The sequence below is a fragment of the Pygocentrus nattereri genome, chromosome 17 (genome assembly GCF_015220715.1).
Source record: "Pygocentrus nattereri isolate fPygNat1 chromosome 17, fPygNat1.pri, whole genome shotgun sequence".
NCBI lineage: Eukaryota > Metazoa > Chordata > Actinopteri > Characiformes > Serrasalmidae > Pygocentrus > Pygocentrus nattereri.
The window spans coordinates 34,643,812-34,665,637 of NC_051227.1; the positions used below are offsets into that span (position 1 = coordinate 34,643,812).

The window sequence follows — 21,826 nt, forward strand, 5'->3', positions numbered from 1 at the left end:
TGTGCATAGTGTTGTGTCCTGTAGCCTATTTATTTTTTCACTCTTTCCAGTATTCAGTATGTAATATTTCAAGGTTCACTACAACTGCCTTTATTTTGATGCTGGTGTTTTGGTGTATTTTGAATAAGCAATGAGCAGCTCAGGTTATAGCAAAGTGTTATTTAACAATCAAATAAAACCAGATATTCTCTGGCCCACAATTTGTAGAGGTTTTTTAATATGGCACTTTTAGCGCTTGGTTTTGACACCCCTACCATAGACATATAGGCTGTGTCTAATGTCATAAATGCTGCCTACTGATATAGTATTCTTAGGCAGGAAGACACCCGGTCATGTCTGAATCTAACGTTTGTATAAAAGCTGTCTGTTGAGGTTCCACTGTTCAGGTGTTTTTGAAGGCAGCTGCTTTACATGTTATAAAATCCTATGTGTCTGTACAGATGTGCTTAGGAAAGCACCAGCACAGACACAGTGAACAACACTGCCTTCTGACTTGTGCTGGTCTAAGCTGGTATGTGCTGATTTATGCGGGTCTAGTGCTAGACTGGTGCTGGCTTAGCTGGTCACAAAGTATGGTTATGCTGGTTGACCAACATACAAGCATCCAATACCCAACATTAAGATTAAGTGACCCTTATTAGTCCCACAACGGGGGGATTCCCCCTCCACATTTAACCCATCTGTGAAGCGAAACAGCACATACACTCTAGAGAGCACACACACTAGGGGGCAGTGAGCACACTTGCCCAGAGTGGTGGGCAGCCCGATCCGCAGCACCCGGGGGTTAGGTGTCAGTCATAAGCTGTCGGCACTGGGGATCAAACCGGCAACCTTACGGTCATGAGGCTGGGTCCCTAACCTCCAGCCCATGACTGCCCCAACATTTATGCTGTTGTTTCTAACAGGATATTGTAAAACCTCAAGTCAGGGACGTTTTATGGGACAGCGCTGGCTCCCAGGCGAACTGACCTCTCCCGTTTTGTGAGAGATCAGAACATCTCTCGAATCCATGAATCATTCAGTTAGACGTTTGATTCACCGAGTCGGACATTTCTGAAGATTCGGCTCGTTGGGCTGGATCGCTGCGTTGTGTGGCTGCGCCGGGCGTCTGGTCCTCCAGTGATGACGCTCCACACGTATGTGTTTATGCAGGAAATGCAGTAGTGCAGAGTAGATTAACGCTGTCGTCTCTGATATAGGGAGCAACCAGACACGTCGCCAGCGGAAAACGGGTACGGCGTGGCTTGTGCTTGTTTTATGTGTTATGCTGGTGTCCTCCTATCTGCTTTAAAGCGCCCTGTCTGTCAGTCTGCGCTCACTGACGCCGCCGCCGCCGCCGTTCTCTGCAGGCTGCTACGCTAACGTCAGTTAGCCACAAAGCTAGTTAGCCAGCTAGCTGTTTGTCCTGGAAGGCTTTACTTGGCAGCTGGAGACCGCCACCCCAATATCTGCCATGACAGCAGTAACTGCGTTGTTATGTGAAGCCGTGTTGGCTGGTGTGTGCTGTTCACTGTAACGGAGCGAAACTAACAGACGAACAGGTGAAGCCATATGGCTGCATGCAGTTGTTTGGGGTCAGCGCTTACCAAACTGCCAATTGTCAACTTCGCTTACTTTAGGTAGCTGACCCAGGTTAACAGAGTTAGTAGTGTGGGTGAGGGTGGTAGAAATGCAGTGTTGAAGCGAGAGGTCAGTTCTCAGCGTTCAGGTACCGAGATTTCCGGAAGCTGGCGTTTAAAGGACGCTCTGGCCTTAAGGAAACTAACCTACCAGTAGGTCCGGTGTAAACATGCTTGTTGGGAGCATCTCGCCTCATGCCGATGTGCCACGGCAGTCTCCAGAGTAGCGGTGGGCAGTATAGCAAAATATGATATAAGGACTCTTCAGGAAGGTTTCTTGATCCGTGATATGCATCATGATATTTAGTTTTTCTGAGATTTGAAAGGTTGGAACTGACAAAATAGTACCTGTAGTAGTAGCAGCACATAAATAATACATAATGATACCAAACATACAACTACAGAGGTTTTTATTGAGTGTTTTGCAAACAGTGCTGCACTAAATCCAGTTGAACAGGACTAGTTATGCTCACTTTGTAATGAGATGTACTTTGTGTGCTTTAAGCACTGGCAATATGCACAGAAAAGCGTATTTTGGCATGGTTTATCACAAAAACGATAAAATATTATCATGTCGCCCACCCCATGTTCTAGAGTGAGGTTTTCCAGTTAAAATGCTACCTTCTGATGACATCATGAAGGTGGGAAGATCTGTTGAAAAATTGATAGAGATGTTTTTGTGTGTGTGTGTGTGTGTGTGTGTGTGTGTGTGTGTGTGTGTGTGTAAGCAAGCTAATGTTACTGCTAGGAAACCAAGTATCTTATTGCAGCTATATGACTGTCTTCAGTTCATTTCTAGCAGTTGAATTGACACCACAGGGTTTGAAAATGGCTGTTTAATCCCATTTGTTTAATGTGTTCTGGGTATTCTAGCGAGAGAACATCGCTGAACAGTACAAACCGATGAGGCTGAGAGATGTAACCCTGCTCTAGAGTATATTGCAGTAATGCAGCCAATAACATATGACACCTGCTCTTTTGGATTCACATTCAGAATAGCAAAGCATACAAAAGGTTCTTTTCCTCAAAATTTGTTTCAAAATCTTTGTGCCACGAATAGTGACAAATGTACGTGACTTTCACTGAAAGCGAATGCTCACTATTTAAACGCTAGCATGACCAACGTTGTGTTGAGAAGAGTGAATAAATGTTCACATGCATTGTTTCTTATACAGGCTGGTACTGAGCTCCTGTTGATGGAGTACATGCTCCAGTGAAATGACAGACCAGGGAAATAACAATCAGAATATCTCTGGAAACCCGTTTGCTGCCCTCTTCAGTTCCCTTGCTGATGCAAAGCAGTTTGCATCCGGCCAAAAACTACAGCAGCAAACTGAACCGCCTTGTAAGTTCCTTGTTTATTGCTCTATACTGGTATCCCAAAAGCATCTTGGCACGAAACACATTGTTGAATGGTGGAACGAGATTCATGTTAACCATTTGCTCCATCCATTCATCTTAAAGCTGCTGGACTCTGTAAAGTAAACCAATCAAAAGCATTCCACGTATGTATTGTGTTTATGAATATACAGTGGGTCCAAAAGTCTGAGACTGCTTTGAAAATCTAGGAATGTTTTTATTTAATCCTGCAAATAACCAGCAGATTTTTTAGAATTTTAAAAAAGACAAGTTAAAGGAGGTCTTTATTCAAATTTAAGCAAATTTGTAATATTGACCATGTTGAGGCCTTTGTACATAAAGTCCAGAATTTTTTTTAGCCTTTTCTCCATTGAAGTGCAAGTTCAGACGACTCTCCGGTGGATTTGATCTACTCATCGTAGGCTTTTATCACTTTTAGTGATCCAAGATTAAAGCAAAAGTGGGACACACACTAAGAAATTCTGAAATCCATATGAACACTCAAAGATTCTACCTTTTCAGATCATTATGCTGATAAAATATAATGAAAATCTTCGTGTTAAATTAGAAAGGAATGCAAAATAGAAGCCTTTTCACGAGTGGTCTCAGACCTTTTTCACCCCACTGTGTATTGTGATATGTCTTATTGTACTCTTGTCATGTTATTGTTGTGATGTCTTACAGCGGAAGACTCTGGGGAGAGCCAGTCTGAGTCAGACAATTCGGTGTCTGACAGCATAGAGGACAATGATGACTCGGTGGCAGAGATCAGCCGCTCTTTTCGCTCGCGGCAGGAGCTCTGTGAACAGCTCAATGTCAATCACATGATCCAGCGGATCTTCCTCATCACTTTAGACAACAGTGAGTGCTTTCTGTCCGGTTCCGTTGAGACGTGTCTACAAAATCAAAAAGACATGGTTCATTTGTAAAGTCTTCAGTATGTACAACTAGGGTTCACTACCTTGCAGAACCTTTCACTTGTGTTCTGTCATTTACTGAAGGCATGTGAAAGACTGTAAACATGACATCATTTCTCTTAACTCGCTTGATGAGCTCACTCGAGAAGATTACAATAAAGGGGTGACATTGCTTTCCAGAAGTAGAGCAAATAACGTCACCCTTTTTCTGAGGCATCTCCGTCATCCTTATCTCTTCCGATCCTGACTCATTTCTCAGTGTTTTAGGCCTGTTTTCCAATCTTGAAAACCAGTCTGGCCTAAAGTTAAATTCTAACTTGTAGTCTGGGTTTTCAGTCCTACAGCACGGCTGATATTAGGGGTGAACAAGATGGCAAAAATATCAGAATGCTTGACAAACTGATACACATCATATTTCATCTTTCTAAGGTTTGATGAGTTGGAACAGACAAAGGGCACCAGGAAAACAGTAACACCACATAAAAAAAAAATTAAAGTAAAAAAAAAAAAATAGTACGGCGCTTTAAAAACATGTAATGTACTGCACATACATTTAGTTATACAAGGTCAATTATGACCCCCTGAATTCTGGATTTTGTCAAGATTGTTGACTGTTTAGAGCAATGCTGTTTGGGAGCTTCATGTGAAACTATTTTCTATGAAACGTCAGTGTTCTGCCAGCGTTCTGTCAGCGTTCTTTAAAGATGGGAAAAGTTTATCATGATGTAATGACAATGTTTATTGTCTAGCAAATTGCTTGATTTACTTAATGATGCCATTCTTTTGTTTTATCACTAAAACGTTTTTGTAACAAACAATTTCATGTATATTTCATGTATATTGTAGCTTTGACACTTCTGACTTCTCTGCCCCTGACCTACAGATGAGGAAATTTAGTTTATTTCTTTTAACATTTTTGTTTGTTTATATTATTATCATGCAATATATGACAGGTACACACTTTCCATTTAGTAAAGAAAAAGAATCTGTCTGGAAGGGCTCAAACAGATCTATGTGCCAGTGAAATGCTGTATCAGCAATAAAGAAACAAGAAAAAATGAATGAATAAATAAATAAAAACAATAATTTTATTTGACATATAGAGCTTTTTGGACACTTTCTATTTTGAAGGGCTGTCCTCTTCTCTGGATGTCTCTCCGTCATGCTTTTTGTTTATGTTTGTTGTAAGAGGCACGTGTCCTGTCACAATTTATGTGTAAATGTGTTCTTTTCCCCTGGATATCAACAATTTTTCTGCTAGTTGAAAGGAAAAGGTTTTCATACTTTCATAAAAATATGGCAGAGAATTTCTGTTTCCATCACCTACATCCACAAAGATTTAAAAGAGTTAAAATATCTTTTTGGAAAAATTCCTTTTGATGGAAACTTTGGAAGCTGTTGTTGTGCTAAGTATTTAAATGAAGCCATTTTTGACCTTCAGGTGACCCAAGTCTCAGAAGTGGTAATGGCATACCCCCTCGCTGCGTCTACCTTGAAGAGATGGCCGCTGACCTTGATGGCCAAGACTGGCTTGACATGGACACAATAGAGCAGGTGACATGCAGGACATGAACAGTATTTTGCTGTTTTCTCTAAAGTGAGCTTGTTCATTGGTTGCTATGTGTTTTGTATAAGTAAAATCTTTCCACATGGCCTCTCAGGCTATTTTCAGCAGGCTGCTTTTACTAGAACCGGGGAACCACCTCATCTACATGACTTCCTGCAATGTAGTGAACCTGTCTGCAGATCGTGACGCAGGGGAGAAACGGGCCATACCGTACCTTTATGCCTGTTACCAGAGAGCCAAGGAAGAGGTGGGCTGCACTATCACCTACATACAGACTTCATTACTTTTGTTGCTGGAGGCCTCAACTGCTTTAGTTTTAGGACCTGTGAATAAAAACTCAGATTAATTTAAACCATTAAAAATAGAAAATTCATGTGAAGATCTGCCATCTCAGGTTATCCTCTATGGCTGTTATCCTGCATTGCCACTGAGGGGGTCAGCCTTTGTGGAACCTAGAGTGGCCTGCCATAGGGATACATGCATTGGGTGACTGTTAAGGCAAATTTGGTGTGGCATGTTCCAGTTAGTGCATGTCAACATTTCTCTCCAAATTTACTCACATTTGTTTTCACAACTCAAACCATGGGTGTGTCCACAAAAATGTACTATGTGAGGTTTTTTAACAGATTTATTTCATAGATATCAAGCAAGCTTGATATATTTGTGTTGTGGGAAGGACAGCTAGAGGGCTCAGTGGGTGCTAAGTTGAAACTGGGTAACGCCTTGTTTTAACCATAAGCCCAGAACGACCCAGTTCGATTGATTCATATTCATAGAACTTATATTGATTCTCTTGAAACGTTTTCCTCTAAAACTCTGAAAGTCCTCACTGCCATAAAGGGGCTTCATTATTCAATATCAGTTCCTTAGTAATTGAGTAATTTGCGTATTATTTTGATGATGTATTGAGTATTTATGGACTTTTTAAAAAGGCCAAACAATACAAAATTGACTTTCAAAGATTCCAAAATATCAGAAAAAATATGAACTAAGGAAAAAGACTTCATTTAGAATAGATATTTTTAAAGTATGGGGCAAAAAAAAATATTGTAAATTGATTTGTTCATCAGGTTCTTTTTTATTTGCTGAATTAAACATATCAGGAAAAAAGCAATTTTCTCCTAGAAAATAAACAAAACGTCATTTGACTGGGTGTGTTTATCCCATTGCATATCACTCTATGTTAAAAGCCACGTCTCTGCCAGCCCTATTAAAATGAATTTAGCCCAATTTAATTTAACTGTAGTATCTTTACAATGTTGAAGTTTTAAAGCACTTTTAGCTCTAGAGATATGTAAAACGTATATTCATGCACATGGACAAGTACTTACACCAGTTCACAGATAAGGTAAATTTTAATAGTTAAAAAAATTAATTGAATGAAAATGGAATTACTTTCAGACCCCTGGTCAGTTATTGTAGCAGTGCTATTTGATGCTGTGGACCCTCACTCCTTGTGCCTTTTTTAATAACTCTCCACTGTTGCACTTTCTTGCACCACAGAATCTTGTTACGTGCTTGCTGTGTGGCCCAGTTTTAACATTACTGAATCTCTAACCTTCTGACTTTGCTATACATGATAAATCATCTGTTAGGTTCCACCATCAGTAATTGTCCTGTAAAGACACCACAGCTGTGGTGGTTTTGTTGCTGTAACACACTCTGAACCTGATAATTGTGTAAATTCAGGTGTCTTTGGGCTGGGAAATCAGAAACTGTGCTTGAGCCCAGGTAACCAGGACTAGAATTGGTGATGTACTGCATCAACCAGCGTGTTGTTTTTTTTTGTTTGTTTGTTTTTTTTTAAATCATAAAGTAATAATTGTTTACATAATAAACCACAGGTCACTAAAGTGCCAGAGAAGCTTCTGTCTTATGCTGTGCGCTGCAAGAACCTGACTGTGTCCAACGCTCGCACGGTGCTGCTCACCCCGGAGATCTACATCAGTCAAAATGTGTACGAACAGCTGCTGGACCTGCTGCTGGAGTCGGTCAACAGAGCTCGTATGTCCTCTGCATTACTCATTCACTCTTGAGTTATGGTGTTACATTAGTAAACAATACAACTCTGTCTTCTTGTGTCCTGTAGCCCAACATTTATGAGTAATTGCTTCTGTCGGTGTTTCTTGTTTTGCTTTGTGTCTGCAGAAATTGAGGAGGTGGTGGAGTTTCTAGAGGAAGTGATCGCTGGTCTTTTGGCTGATCAGGAAGTGCGCTCTTTTGGAGAGGTTATGGTGCCAGTGTTTGACATTTTCCAAGGCCGCGTGAAAGACTTAGACCTCTGCCAGCTGCTGCTTTATTCCTATCTGGATATTCTGGTCTACTTTAGTCGACAAAAAGACATCGCCAAGGTTAGCGTTTTCTCTCAGTTAGTGTAATTCATATACTTTTGGAATGTGCTGATATTATTTTTTGATGGTGTTTTCTTTTAAAACTCTTAGAATCAATCATAGACCGTACTGTGGAACAATGGTCTTTTCTAGGTACTTGTGGAACATATTCAACCCAAAGATCCTAACAATGGACTTCAGTATCAGAAGACCCTTCTGGGCACTGTGTTGAATATTTCTTGTTTGCTGAAAACTCCTGGGGTGGTGGAAAGCCATGGATTTTTCCTCAATCCCTCCCGCTCCAGTCCACAGGAAATGAAGATTCAAGAGTCTAATATCCACCAGGTGAGCTCCCATTCTGACAGAGAAGAGAGTGTATACTTTAGTTCTTCACAGAAGTGTTGCATTTCTTTGAGCTATTTGAGATCATGTGAGTTTGTTTAGGTTTGAGTTTAGTGTCAGCAGAGACACGAACATTTAATAGGGGTGGGTGCTATAATGATATAGTTACTGCAATATAAGTTATACCACAAGATGCTTTCCTGAGCACATTCTGGGTTATATCAGTTATAAAGAGAAGAGATCCGGTGCCCAAGCTGAGCCAGGATTGAGAAAGGGGGTTTTGGGCCAGGTTTGGGTCAGTCTTTAATGTACAATATTTGGTTTAGATTTGGATTTGTTTTGTAAATGGTTTATTTAGTAGTAGGCCTGTTGCCAGTAACAGCATCCCCTTATTTGCCTAAGCATATGGAAAGTGACTGCGGCAAGTGGTTAAACATGGCTCGCAGGAGGGTTTTTCCTTTCCTTTCTGTCCAGTAATTTTTAGACGGCCCCTTACACTGAGGCAAGAGCATGCACAGTGATAGTGTGTGAGTTGAAGTGTAATCTTCAGCAAATAAAAGTACATAACAGTGCAGTTTAATGAAAGTTGTGGTTGTAGTATACTGATATTTCTGAATTCTGCATTAAACTGAAATGAATCAAGTAAGAAAAAAGAGATTGAGACTGTCACACAAACTTTATCATCTGAGATTTAGCAGCTGCTGAGCTTAGCCCTTTGGCTTCTTCTCTGAAGCTGTTTCACCGGAGGCCATTTGAAATGACCCCATTTCACTTGATGTCCAAGAGCTAAGACATGATTTTAATCATGTGTTTTTCCTGTGACCAAAGTCGTTTTGTCTGATGTGTGAAACCTGATGCTGTGGTCTAAGGATGTACATCACATCATAGAGGCAGCTTTTTGTACAGGCAGGAAATCTGTCTGCTGCATGTAGCAGGTTTAACCAGGGCATGTGTGCTTTTACAACAATCTCTGCTATGTTAGGTGCACTAATGGCAATGTTAAAGCTAGATATCACATCGCCTAACATTTGAAAGTTATGTTTAAATGGTTTGCATGAAGTGAATCAATTTGCTGTGGTACATCAGTAAATTAAGGCTTTTTTTTGAACTGGTGGTAAATAGGTTTTTATTGTCAATTACTGAGGTACAGGCCTTATTTTTTTTTATGAATATGCCTGTGGAAATTATTTTTCTATCTAGTATAGTGTAGTGTCTGTATAATAAACCATATCTTACTAACTGTTTTCTATGGACGAAATAAAAGCTTGCAAATGGGGAACTGTTTAAAATTCCAATTGTGTCAGGGACATCATATTGCAAGCATTATGACCCTTTCAATGCAGTAGGTGCAGTAAAGAGTTTGTGGTAGTATTACATTTACATTTACAGCGTTTAGCAGATGCTCTTATCCAGAGCGACTTACAAGAAGAGCTTTGTCTATCTAGAGAACGTATCTTTGGTAGTTACCAATAGCTTAGAGAAAAGCAGTGATGGACGAAGTACACAAATCACGTACATGAGTTAAAGTACAGACACCCAAGGTCAAATATTCCTCCAGTAAAAGTAGAAGTCCTTACTCTAGACCTCAACTTCAGTAAAAGCACAAAAGTATTTGCCTTCGAATGTACTTAAGTATAAAGTAAAAGTAGTAAAAGAGTAACTCTGGCTCTGATGCCCTGTTATCATTTTTATAACCAGACTGGCTTCATGAACTCATTTCAGGTGAAAGTCCTCCAGCGTCTCTCTTGGAAACCAGTCTTTTAATAGAACGTCATTAATTAGTGACGCTGACGTCTATTAAAATGATCATAAGCACAAAACACTGAAGGTAAACAGTTTCCATCAGGGAGAACCGAGTGGCTCTGAAATCACTTTTTACACACAAGCAAAGTTTCAGTTTAAGATTACTTTGTAAATTAGTTACAAGTTGAATAAAAACTGGCTTTAAACTCAGGATCACAGATGAGCTCCTTTACTATGTTGATCTGTAGGCGTCTGTTCATAAACATAAACCAGCCCAAACTAATTTACTATAAAATGAAAGTGTTTGTATGAATTCGGAAAAAAAGAAACGCGTCAGTCACGACTGCATATGTGGACATATTTCTATATTGTGCTCTATTTACAGGTTAGGTTAGTTCATCATTGGTGCTTTTGCTTTGCGCTTCTTTTGCTTTGACATGTTACACACAGAAACCAAAAGGAACGACAGATTTCTCAAAATGTAGTGGAGGAAAAAGTCAGATATTACACTCTGAAATGTAGCGGAGTGAAAGTAAAAAGTCGCCCACAATGGAAATACTTGAGTACAGATACACAAAAAAACTACTTAAGTACAGTAACGAATTACATTTACTTAGTTACTGTCCACCACTGGAGAAAAGTCCTGAGCTCAGATACTGCTAGAAACAAAAAGTCACTGTAGATACCGAGAGAAAAAGGAACAGAGTTGAACACAGAACTCTGTGCCATTCAATGCAATGCAATACAATAAAATACAATACGATAAACTACAATACACAGTGCAATACAATAAAATAGTATTTTTAAGCTGTGGTTACAGGAGGACTGGAATGTCATCTCTCCAGTGACACAGTGAGTCAGTGTCAGCTACAGCAGAATCTTGGCATGATCTTGTTGTTTATTTCATTTTCTGTCACTTAACAAAAGCACTTAGTAACAAAGCAAAGCGCTGTGAAACTGCATTCGCGATATTCCATCTCTCTTAGTTTGGGTCAGGTTAAGATTTGAAGTTTAGCAGTATCAGTCGGGCCGGGTCAAGGCTACATTCACATTACAAGCCTCGTTGCTCAATTCCGTTTTTTTGCTTGAGTCTGATGTTTCTAGCTTGATGGTTCCCATTTATGTAGGTAAGTGGATCAAATCTGTCATTAATGTGAAGGAATCTATGTCCTGAAACGACCTACAGGCACACATCCTGACCAATAACATCACGTCAGCTGAATTCTGCATTTCTGTCTTACTGATGCCTTTAAAACTTAAATATTGTATTATACATCGATCAGGCTTAACATTATGTCCTTGTTTCTACGCTCATTGTCCATTTTATTAGCTCCACATACTATATAGGTGCAGTACAATTGCAGACTGTAGTCCATCTGTTTCTCTGATACTTTGTTAGCCCCCTTTTACACTGTTCTTCAGTGGTCAGGACCCCCATGGACCCTCACACAGCAAATAATGTTTGCGGGGGTGGATCATTCTCAGCGCTGCAGTAACACTGACGTGGTGGTGGTGTGTTAGTGTGTTGCGCTGGAATGAGTGGATCAGACACAGCAGTGCTGTTAAGAGTTTTTAAACACTGTGTCCACTCACTGTCCACTCTATTAGACACACCTACCTTGTCGGTCCACCTTGTAGATGTAAAGTCAGAGACGATAGCTCATCTGCTGCTGCACACTTTGTGTTGGTCATCCTCTAGTCCTTCTTTGTTGGATGCTTTTGGCTGGATATTTTTGGTTGGTGGACTATTTTCAGTCCAGCAGCGACACCGAGGTGTTTAAAGCACTGTTGTGTCTGATCCACTCAGACCAGCACCACAAAGTGCACCTATAGAGTAAGTGGAGCTGATAAAATGGACAATGAGAGTAGAAACAAGGAGGTGCTCATAATGTTATGCCTGATCAGTGTATACTGTGAAGATGTCTTCATCTGTAATACTATATTTCTTGCCATGTTCTCCACCCTTATCCTTTAATAACTTCATGCTTTGTCTACTGCTGATATCAGTTCATAGGCCAGTTTCATGATAAGCTGCACCAGATTTTGAAGAACCTGCTGCAGCAGTCTACTGAGACCCGTCACCTGCTGCTCTCCTGGCTGGGCAGCTGCCTGCAAGCTAACATGGGACGGGCCAAAATCTGGGTCAACCAGATGCCTGAAATCTTCTTCCAGATGTTTGCCTCAGACGCGTTCTTCCTGAATCTAGGTGCTGCGCTCCTCAAACTCTGCCAGCCCTTCTGTCGCCCTCGCTCCCCCAAACTCCTCACCTTTAACCCCACCTACTGTGCTCTTAGGGACCTGAGTGAGGAGGAGAGGCGCAACAGGAATGTGCATGCCAGAGGTAAGTTGCATGTCCTCTGCTCAGAGCATCAATTCATTCATGTTGTTAAAGGTCAAAACAAACTCTGTTGCACTTTTTTTTTCTCTACAGGGCTAGATAAGGAGACTTGTCTCATTCCGGTTCCCCCTCAGCAAACGACTGAATTTGCCCAGTCGTACAGCCTTCTCACAGAGAACCTGATCCTCACTCAGCTCACCCTGCACTTGGGCTTCCACAGGTCACAGTCTGTTCTGCTACTTCCAAAAGAATTTTGCAGTTAGTGATGTATGTCGTGATTTAGTGCTGTATAAAACTTAATAATCGTGCCGTGCTGTGGCTAAAAATTCTGACAAACGTGTATGAATACCATATTTTTAAAATGGTATTTTTACGTAGTAAAATACTCTAAACACTAAACAGTAGTAGTGCTAGCGATAATTTCATACTTGTTTAAATTGTAGTTGAGGTTATAACATGGATGTTGGATTATGATATATAAAAAAATATTGACGTGACCAAAATTGTGTTTTCTATCTACAGTTTCTTGCCTTAAACATTCTGATTATATGTTAACAATGAAGCTATTGAAAATTTTGGTCACCGATATCATGACAGGAAATTTTTATACGCATTTTTATACTCTATCCCTAATCTAAGCAGTCATATTGTTGTAATTCCTCCCGCTTCTGTAAGGATCTCTAACATTTTGATATGAACAGTTATTAGCAGTAGTTCACTTTATTCTTTTCGGGAGGTACAAAAATGCTCATAAAGCTTTTTTTTTGTTTGTTTGCTCTGTCTAGACTACATGATCAGATGGTAAAAATGAACCAGTCTCTGCACCGGCTGCAGGGCACATGGCGAGAGGCCCAGCTGAGCGGAGGTCCAGTAGCAGAGCAGCTGCGGGAGCAGTTTGAACACCTGATGACGGTTTACCTGTCCACTAAGGCTGCTGCCACTCAGCCTGCAATGCTCCAGAACTGCCTCAATCTGCAGGCCTCCTCTGCAGCCCTGCTGGTCCAACTCAGCCTGGGCAACCAAGGCTCTGAGCACGTTCCCCTCTCGTTCCCTTTACCTCCACTACAGAACAGCCTGCTGTGCTATGTGCCAGGTAGAACAGCCCCTCATTAGCAGGTCTTCTGCAAGTTATAGTAGTTACAAAATAATAAAGCTGAAGAAAGCTGAATAACAAGCCAAGGGTTTGAGGCCTTAAATAAATACTTGGTTTTGCAGAGTTCTTTGCTGAGAACATGGGTGACTTCTTCATTTTCCTTCGACGCTTTGCTGATGAGGTGCTGGAGTTGTCCTCAGAGAGCTTGGAGCAAGTTCTCAACTTCATCACTGTGTACATGGGAAATGTAGAGAGGTGAGCCCATTACATTCCTTCTTTATGTCCTGAGTAGATGTGGGCAGTTTGACAATATATTGAAACATATAAATTATATCACATCACTCTCTTTCTCTGAGTATGTCATGCATGTAAGAACTTTAAGGCACTGAAAACCTGCATGTATCATAAAAAGACAGACTTGTATTAGTTATCTAGAGCCCTTAAACAACAGTAACCAGGCTGTTGGGTAATGTGTCAATATACCATGATAGTGACATGCTGTGATATTGCGTTCCAATTGAAGCCATATTTTCAATGATATTTTTGATAATGAGCATGTAATACCCCAAAAAAGCCCATAAAATAGTGATGTTCCTGTTGCCAAGTGGTTTGCTTCTCACTTTACTTGATACCCAGAACCTGATTGTTTACTGTAGTGCATGTCGTCTGCTGAGTGTTTCAGACTGTTTTAAAGGAGTAGTTCAAAGTCTACAAATATTAAACAAATAATAAGTTCTTTCTGGAAAACTGTTTTCTGTCTTCTAAATATTTACATTGCTGTGCAAGTTCCCTTGGCAAAAACAGAATAAGACAGTCCTTTCAAAACAAGCTATGTCAGCTTTGTAGGACTCTCTTTTTGAATAGCAGTAGCCAGGGAGGATGTTCATGAATTGTATCAATGCAGAATCAAATATCATCCGATTCTGCGATCAGGGTTGGGAGGGTCACTTTAAAAATGTTAAATCTCATCTGTAACTTCATCCAAAGGAGTACTATATTACAGTAATGTAATCTGATTCCTTTCTGCTATTTTTACATAACTTATCTTTTTAAAGCCATATAATTAAATATTTATTTAATTTTACATCCATGATGTATGGTTTGGAGACTCTGCCTCTGTCTAAAAGACAGGAGGCTGAGCTGGAGGTGGCGGAGATGAAGATGCTGAGATTTTCGTTGGGAGTGACAAGGACGGACAAGATTAGAAATGAGCAGATCAGAGGGACAGTGAAGGTGGAGCAGTTTGGAGATAAAGCCAGAGAGGCCAGGTTGAGATGGTTTGGACATGTGTTGAGGAGGAATAGTGGATATATTGGTCAAAGAATGTTGGAGATGGAGCTGCTGGGTAGAAGGAGAAGAGGTAGACCTCAAAGAAGGTTTATGGATGTAGTGAAGGTGGACATGGAGATGGTTGCTGTGAAAGTAGAGGAGGCAGTGGATAGGGCAAGATGGAGGCAGATGATCCGCTGTGGCGACCCCTAAAGGGAGCAAGAAGAAGAAGAAGAAGAAGAAAATTAAATAAAGATGGGAAAATGATTTTGACAAGGAGACTTTAACTCAAACCAAACAGGAAATTGCACAGTTTATGAAGCTAATAATAAGTGGCATAATTGTCTGTGGAGCAAAGACAAGGGGTCAATCTGTAGATATCTTCTGTTGCCACCCCTAATCAACAGTAATTATAAATACAGGCTGGTATATCTGTTAAAAGGCATGTACTGGTTTATTAGACTTTATAATAAAGCTTCGCTATTATATTGTGCTGATCACCATTTGCGATGTAATTTGTAGATGTTCCCTAAGCTCTCAGCAGACCACAGACATCAAGTTTAAAAAAAGTTTAGAGGTATGACTGTGTGTGTGTGTGTGTGTGTCTGAGTGAGTAGGAATGCAGGTTGTTATTTTACTTTATTTTTTGTAGTCATTTTATCTTATTCCCTATATGTGAATGTCTGTCTGATACTGTGTACTGTGAGCTCCTGTAACCAAAACCAAATTCCTCGTATGTGTAGCATACCTGGCCAATAAAGCTTGATTCTGATTTGCAAAAGTTTCAAAACAGTGAAGTTTTATATAGTAACACACACCTCAGTTTGCTGCTATAGAGTTGGGGGATATGGTAAATCAGGGCAAATGCCTGATAAAAATATATTTAGAAATACACTGCAGAACTTAGATCTGCCAATAAAAATGAAACAGTCAAATTTCTATAAATTGGCTGAATAAAACACTGCTGGTGAACTGCTGCTTCAGATTTGTCTGCTGGTGGCAGCCCCGACCCACATCTTCCCAAAAAATGGAAAACTCAGTGAATCTACACTTCTCATGTGGCATATTTATCATTAAAATACATACATTTTGACTAAAGGGGACGGCATTGTATGCATGCAGTTTGAGTGTTGTCATCCTGGAATAGAATACAGGTATTTCTTTTGTGTCCTGATTACATAACACCGTGACATGCCATTACTACCCAGTCCTGACCGTTACACACTGTAACACACTAAAAGAATACTGTAATGTTATATATGATGTTATATTTTTGCTGCATCACCTGCTCATAGTTCTGTATACTTGTTATAATGGTTGCTGATTTTCTTGAACTATTTACTGACAGAATGAAAAATCCTCATCTGCGGGCAAAGCTGGCCGAGGTTCTGGAAGCTGTGATGCCGCATATGGAGTCTGTTTCGCCTAGCGCTCCGCAGCCCATTATGTTCCAGCGACAGAGGGTGTTCTGCTCCTACTGTCACGCGCCTCATCTAGCTGAAGCGCTCATCACTGTGTTTGTAGACATTGAGTTCACTGGTGAGTTTCACATTACATGAAAACAGTTGAATCTAATTCATAATTTGTAATGGAAATTGAATTTAGTCAAATTTCATTACAACAGCTTACAAGGCTTACAAGCCTGTACTTTGTCTCTCCCCCCAGGTGATCCTCATCAGTTTGAACAAAAGTTTAATTACAGGAGGCCCATGTACCCTATTCTGAAGTACATGTGGGGAGAGGACAGCTATAGAGAGAGCATCAAGGTGGGAATCTCCAAGGATGATTGTTGTGTAATTTGTTACACAAGAGGTTTTATTTGTGGTTAAGCTAGAGTTGTAAGCAAATCATTTAAACACTCCTGGACAAAGTACATGTTTTGCTAAGTTAAATTAATGAACACATCCTTTACAGTGAACAAACTTAAAAATGCCATTTTTCTATACACATTTTTGCATAGAATTTCTGTTTGTTTGCTGAGTTTAACATATTGGGGGAAGAAATAAGAACAAAAACTTTCGCAGAGGCCACTTATTATGTCCATTTTTAGCCCAAAATATTAAAATCGGCAAATAAACAGTAATTGTACATTTAAATGAGCAGAAGTGTGATATCTGTAGAGGATGTGTTTAACTTATTTTCACTTCATCCACAAAACATAATTTGACCAGGGGTCAGATTTTGCATACAACTGTTCTTATGATTTTTAGACTTAATTTGCTTATATAAAACTCTAAAAGAATTAAAAGCATATTTTGTGTTCTTTCAGCATCTGGCGGATTATGCATCCAAAAATCTAGAAGCCATGAACCCACCACTTTTCCTAAGGTTCCTCAACCTACTTATGAATGATGCCATCTTCTTACTTGATGAGGCTATACAGGTATTGGTTTTCCAGTATGTTAATATTGGACATATTACTTCTGCAATATCTGTGTTAATTGCGATGACCCATCCCACCTTAATGTATGCACATGCAGAGAGTGCTATACTGATTTGTTGAACCTTGTCTGCCCTGGTTCCTTTCTGTCTAGTACCTGAGTAAGATCAAGCTCCTGCAGCTGGAGAGGGACCGGGGTGAGTGGGAAGGCCTGGCCCCTGATGCCCGCAGAGAGAAAGAGTCCAGTCTGCAGATGTTTGGACAGCTGGCCCGCTTCCACAACATCATGTCAAATGAGACCATTGGCACCTTAGCTTTTCTCACATCTGGTAAGATATACGGGGTATGTAGTCTGTAATAGAGATGTCATGATATTGTATACATGAAATTATTCTTACTTTTCTTCTCTCATCTTGCCCAGAGATCAAGGGTATCTTTGTTCACCCTTTCCTTGCTGAGAGGATCATCTCCATGCTCAATTACTTTTTGCAACACCTGGTGGGACCTAAAATGGGTGCCCTGAAGGTGAAGGACTTCAGTGAGTTCGACTTCAAACCTCAGCAGTTGGTATCGGACATCTGTACCATTTACCTGAACCTGGGGTGAGCAGTATGTATATTTGACATTTTATACATTTTCACATAATTCAACAAGAGCTTTAATTAAATGTATGTTTCCTTGGGCACAGAGATGAGGAGAACTTCTGTGCCACTGTTCCAAAGGATGGGAGGTCGTATTCTCCAACCCTGTTCTGTCAGACGGTTCGAGTCCTGAAGAAGATTAACAAACCCGGCGATATGATTGTTGCTTTCAGCCACCTAGCAGATAAAATAAAGGTTTGGCTCATTGTTGATCAGCACTTTTCAGACATAACACCGCAACAATAACAACACTCCACAGTGTCTGTTACCAGGATTTGTTATTATATTAATGTGCGGTCAGTTTGAACAGGACTAATTTTACAGAAGGAGCTCAGACAGAGAAAGCAGTTCAGTCTGGGTTATTACAGACTTATAAAAACAATAGACATTGCAGATTCATACTGGATTAAAATCACAGATCTCACAAATTACATTACCTGTAGAACTAATCCAGCTCAAGTAGGGCTTCAGGGTGCTCGTTTTCTCTCTTTTATGTGTTGACCCTGAGGAACATGTTGGAAATTCTCTTTGTCATACAGTCTCTGGCAGACCGGCATCAGCAGGAAGAAGAGACATACTCGGATGCTCCTGATGAGTTCTTGGATCCCATCATGTCAACCTTGATGCTTGATCCTGTGCTGCTACCTTCTTCAAATGTCACAGTTGACCGTTCAACAATAGCTCGCCACCTGCTTAGGTATTCTGTTTACATTGTATTTAACAGCTTGACCGCTTACACACAGTACTGTGCAAGAGTCAGAGATCATCCTGTATTTCCAGTCAAAATGGGTGTTAAATTTGAAGTTTTTTAATTTAATGTTACTCATTTTTCAGGAACTATTTCTGAAGAGATAAATATATGATAATCTACTTGCATAAGGAAGGAGAAAGGAAAATATGTGAAAAATATTCCGAAACATTTCATGTTTATATCCAATTATATATTAGATCTAGAGTAAAAGGGGACTCCTAACAACCATTTAAGGCATGGTAGACCACCTAAATTGTCTTCATCAGATAAATGCTACTTAAAGAGCTCCCCTCCTTTTTCAGATCCAGAAAAATGTGCTGAAAAGTTTTCTGTCCATTTTTGTCCAAGTTTTCTGTCTCCACTGTGACAAAACAACACAGTGGGTGAGACGGGATGTGTACCTGTCGAGACGCTGTTACTGAGAAAAAGCAAGACAAAAAAGGAAGAAAATTAGCAAAGAAAACAAACATGCTGACATTCTCAGAACAATGGACTGACCACCCCAGAGTCCAGACCTCACCATCACTGAATGTGTTTGGGATTACTTGGAGCATGAGAAGCAGAAAATGTAACCAACTTCTAAGACTGAACTTTGGAGGTGTAGAAAAATATCCATGCAAATTTCTTAGAAAAACTAAAAGCAAGCCTCACAAAAAAATGGAAAAAAATATATCTAGCTGTTAAAGCTTTTGTTTTCTGTTGTGTTCAATCCTTACATTAAAAAAGGAATGACTTGTACTTAATGGCTGTTTTGACTGGAAATTAAATAAATGAAGAGGGGTCTCTGCACATTAATGTACAAATGCAGTTATTATCTCAGTCCGACATCATTGATCTTTTCTTTCATGCAGTGACCAGACAGACCCTTTCAACCGCAGTCCGCTCACCATGGACCAGATCAGACCCAACGAAGAACTCAAGCAACAGATCATGCAGTGGCTGGCCGAGCATAAGCAAAGGGGTATGCAGATGGGACCCAGTGGCTAGTCCACTCGCGCTACCACCACCCCAACCCTCAGGCATGATCCAGCGGAGCTTTATGTACTGTTTCCCTTTCATACAGTTCTATGCCACAGAGAGACAACATTCAACCACTGGTGGAGGAACGCAGGTCTTCTAACATGGTCTGGTATTTTTACTTAAGGTCAAATGCAAATGGCATACATCTGTAGCATTTAGACATTCTTCTCTCCATCTGCTCAAAAGCCTGGCCATCATCAATGACATTAAGGCTATCTGGACAGCCAGCTTTTATACTGCTGCATTAAACACTTCATCTTACTTTTATTTTGAAAGTTGCCTTGTCAAGATTTTTTTTCCCTGCAAAAGTTTATTTTGATTTATGTGTAGAAACAATATGCAGATCTTTGCAAATAAATGTATTATGTTGTAATATAGATTTGTCCTCTACCTCTAATCAAATCAGTTTGAACACATAAATTCACGTATTTTATTCAGTTAGAGAAGTGTGTCTCGAGGTAGCTACTGTTATATGAAAATAAGGTGTGGAAGCAGTATTGCCATACTCAAAATTAAAGTTAACCCATCTTTGATGTAAGAAGGACAGAATACTCAGTCAGTGCCTATCCATCAGCCTTGTTTACTCGTGTATTACAACAATTTGTTTTGACAGTGGTGTTTGTGAAATCTAAAACCTCTGCTCACACTAGTTTTTCAAAATGTGTGTATAATTAAGTCTTTAAGGTGGAAGCAGCAATTCAGAGTGATTTGTTGTGAAATGCTCCATTTAACAGAGACTTACCAAGTCAAAACGGTTCACAGGTGGTGCTGATGGGAACTGAAGAGTTTAATGCCTCTGAAGGCTCTCTCACAAAGTTAGAACATAAAATAATTATGAATACACTGCCTGATATCTGAGACAATGTTTTACAGTAGTTTTGAGAAGGTTTTGGCCTAAAGCATTTTTGTAGTACATTTAAGGCGGAGTGGAATATGCAGGGTGTTGTAAAGCAAAATGGTACCCAAACAATCTTTTTGATTTGACAATATTTTACCTTTATAAACATCACATATAAAACACCATGTAGGTTCACTGGTCATTTTAGATTGTAAATTAAGTTGTTATATTTGCATTGTTAGACATTGCAACTCCTGGTTACCATCACTATTACTTTAGAGAAATTCTGAATCTGTAATTTTCTGTACACTTCACATCTAAAGGTTCTTGAATTCTTGATATTTTGCAGATATACGTAAATTTATTAAGAGCCATGATATACTAAAAGTTACATTCAGGAACTTGCAGCACTTTTTTTTTCTCTTCCTGGACCATTATTAGCCATAGAGCATATTATTATCTTTTGTTTATTGAAATTCAGATTGAAATTGAAATTTTATGTTTGTGTTATTTGGAATTGGGAAGTACGTTAAGTGAGTCTGTGTTACATGGTAATGACATTGTAATACCTTAAGTTTGGGAAACAGGCTCTTTTTATTTTGCTGGAATTCATTGTGTCTGTAGTCTTTGTTCCTCAGTTCCTTCTGGGAATGGTCAGCATCGGATGAGTCAGAGAAGGCATTTCCAGGTACTGTAGCTCATCATATGCTGTATGACATCAGTTTCCATTTGCTTGTGATACTGAAATGCTGATGTGCTGACTTGTCCTCTAAAGGGAGAACTTTAAAGGTGAACCATGCATCCTCTTTTTGCATGGATGTTGCCGTCGAGACAGCTGGTGATTGGAGTATGGCTGCATTTGGGTTTTAATTTTTTTCCCCACATATGCACAGTTTCACAGCTTGTTCAGTCACAACCTTGCCTTGGTGATAAAATGTATAAATAAAAATGCACAGCTTTTTAAAATGCTTTGAAATTTGCCACTTATTTTAAACCTGCCTTAATAGAGTGATGGTCGTTCTAACCTTAAATCCACATTCGGTTTGTGTCATATGGTATTAATTTGTTTATTTTACTGTAATACTGTTGAAATAGTGTAAACAATTCCACAGCCTTATTAGAAATACAGTTGTGGAGTTGCAAGTTCTAGGATACAATAAATATATAATAGACATTTGAATTGCAGGGGCATAACTAAGATCTTAGTTCTCTCTGTGTCTGCATGGGTTTCCTCTGGGTTCTCCGGTTTGCTCCCACAATCCAAAGACATGCAGTCAGGCCAACTGGACATGCTGAACTGCCCCTGGGTGTGAGTGTGTGAGTGACTGTCTGTGTGTCTGACTGTCTGCCCTGTGATGGACTGGCGACCTGTCCAGGGTGTATCTGGGATAGGCTCCAGCACCCCCCCACGACCCTGAGGGAGAAGCATCTTGGAAATTGGATGGATGGATGGATGGAACTAGGATCTTATAGACCCCACTGCAAAAATGAATGCCCACCTTTCAAAAGTGACTTTCAATGAATAAATAAAAACCAGGTAATTTGCATCTTACCTACCATTAAATGATGATTTTAGCATGATAAAAAAGTAATACATGTTTAAAGGATATAATGCATTT

General features: G+C 39.8%; 1 protein-coding gene across 1 annotated transcript; it reads left to right on the forward strand.

Moving 5' to 3' along the window:
- The first annotated feature begins 1,078 nt into the window (after positions 1-1,078).
- On the forward strand, positions 1,079-20,815 carry ube4a (ubiquitination factor E4A (UFD2 homolog, yeast)). The gene is made up of 20 exons (XM_017718653.2): positions 1,079-1,232; positions 2,795-2,964; positions 3,663-3,839; positions 5,337-5,449; positions 5,557-5,709; positions 7,307-7,466; positions 7,611-7,813; positions 7,946-8,137; positions 11,885-12,218; positions 12,309-12,435; positions 13,001-13,308; positions 13,431-13,563; positions 15,926-16,116; positions 16,243-16,343; positions 16,847-16,960; positions 17,112-17,286; positions 17,379-17,559; positions 17,646-17,793; positions 18,138-18,295; positions 19,201-20,815. Exons 2-20 carry the CDS (start codon positions 2,838-2,840, stop codon positions 19,334-19,336), a joined length of 3,231 nt encoding a protein of 1,076 aa, XP_017574142.1. The 5' UTR covers positions 1,079-1,232; positions 2,795-2,837; the 3' UTR covers positions 19,337-20,815.
- The last annotated feature ends 1,011 nt before the right edge of the window (positions 20,816-21,826 follow it).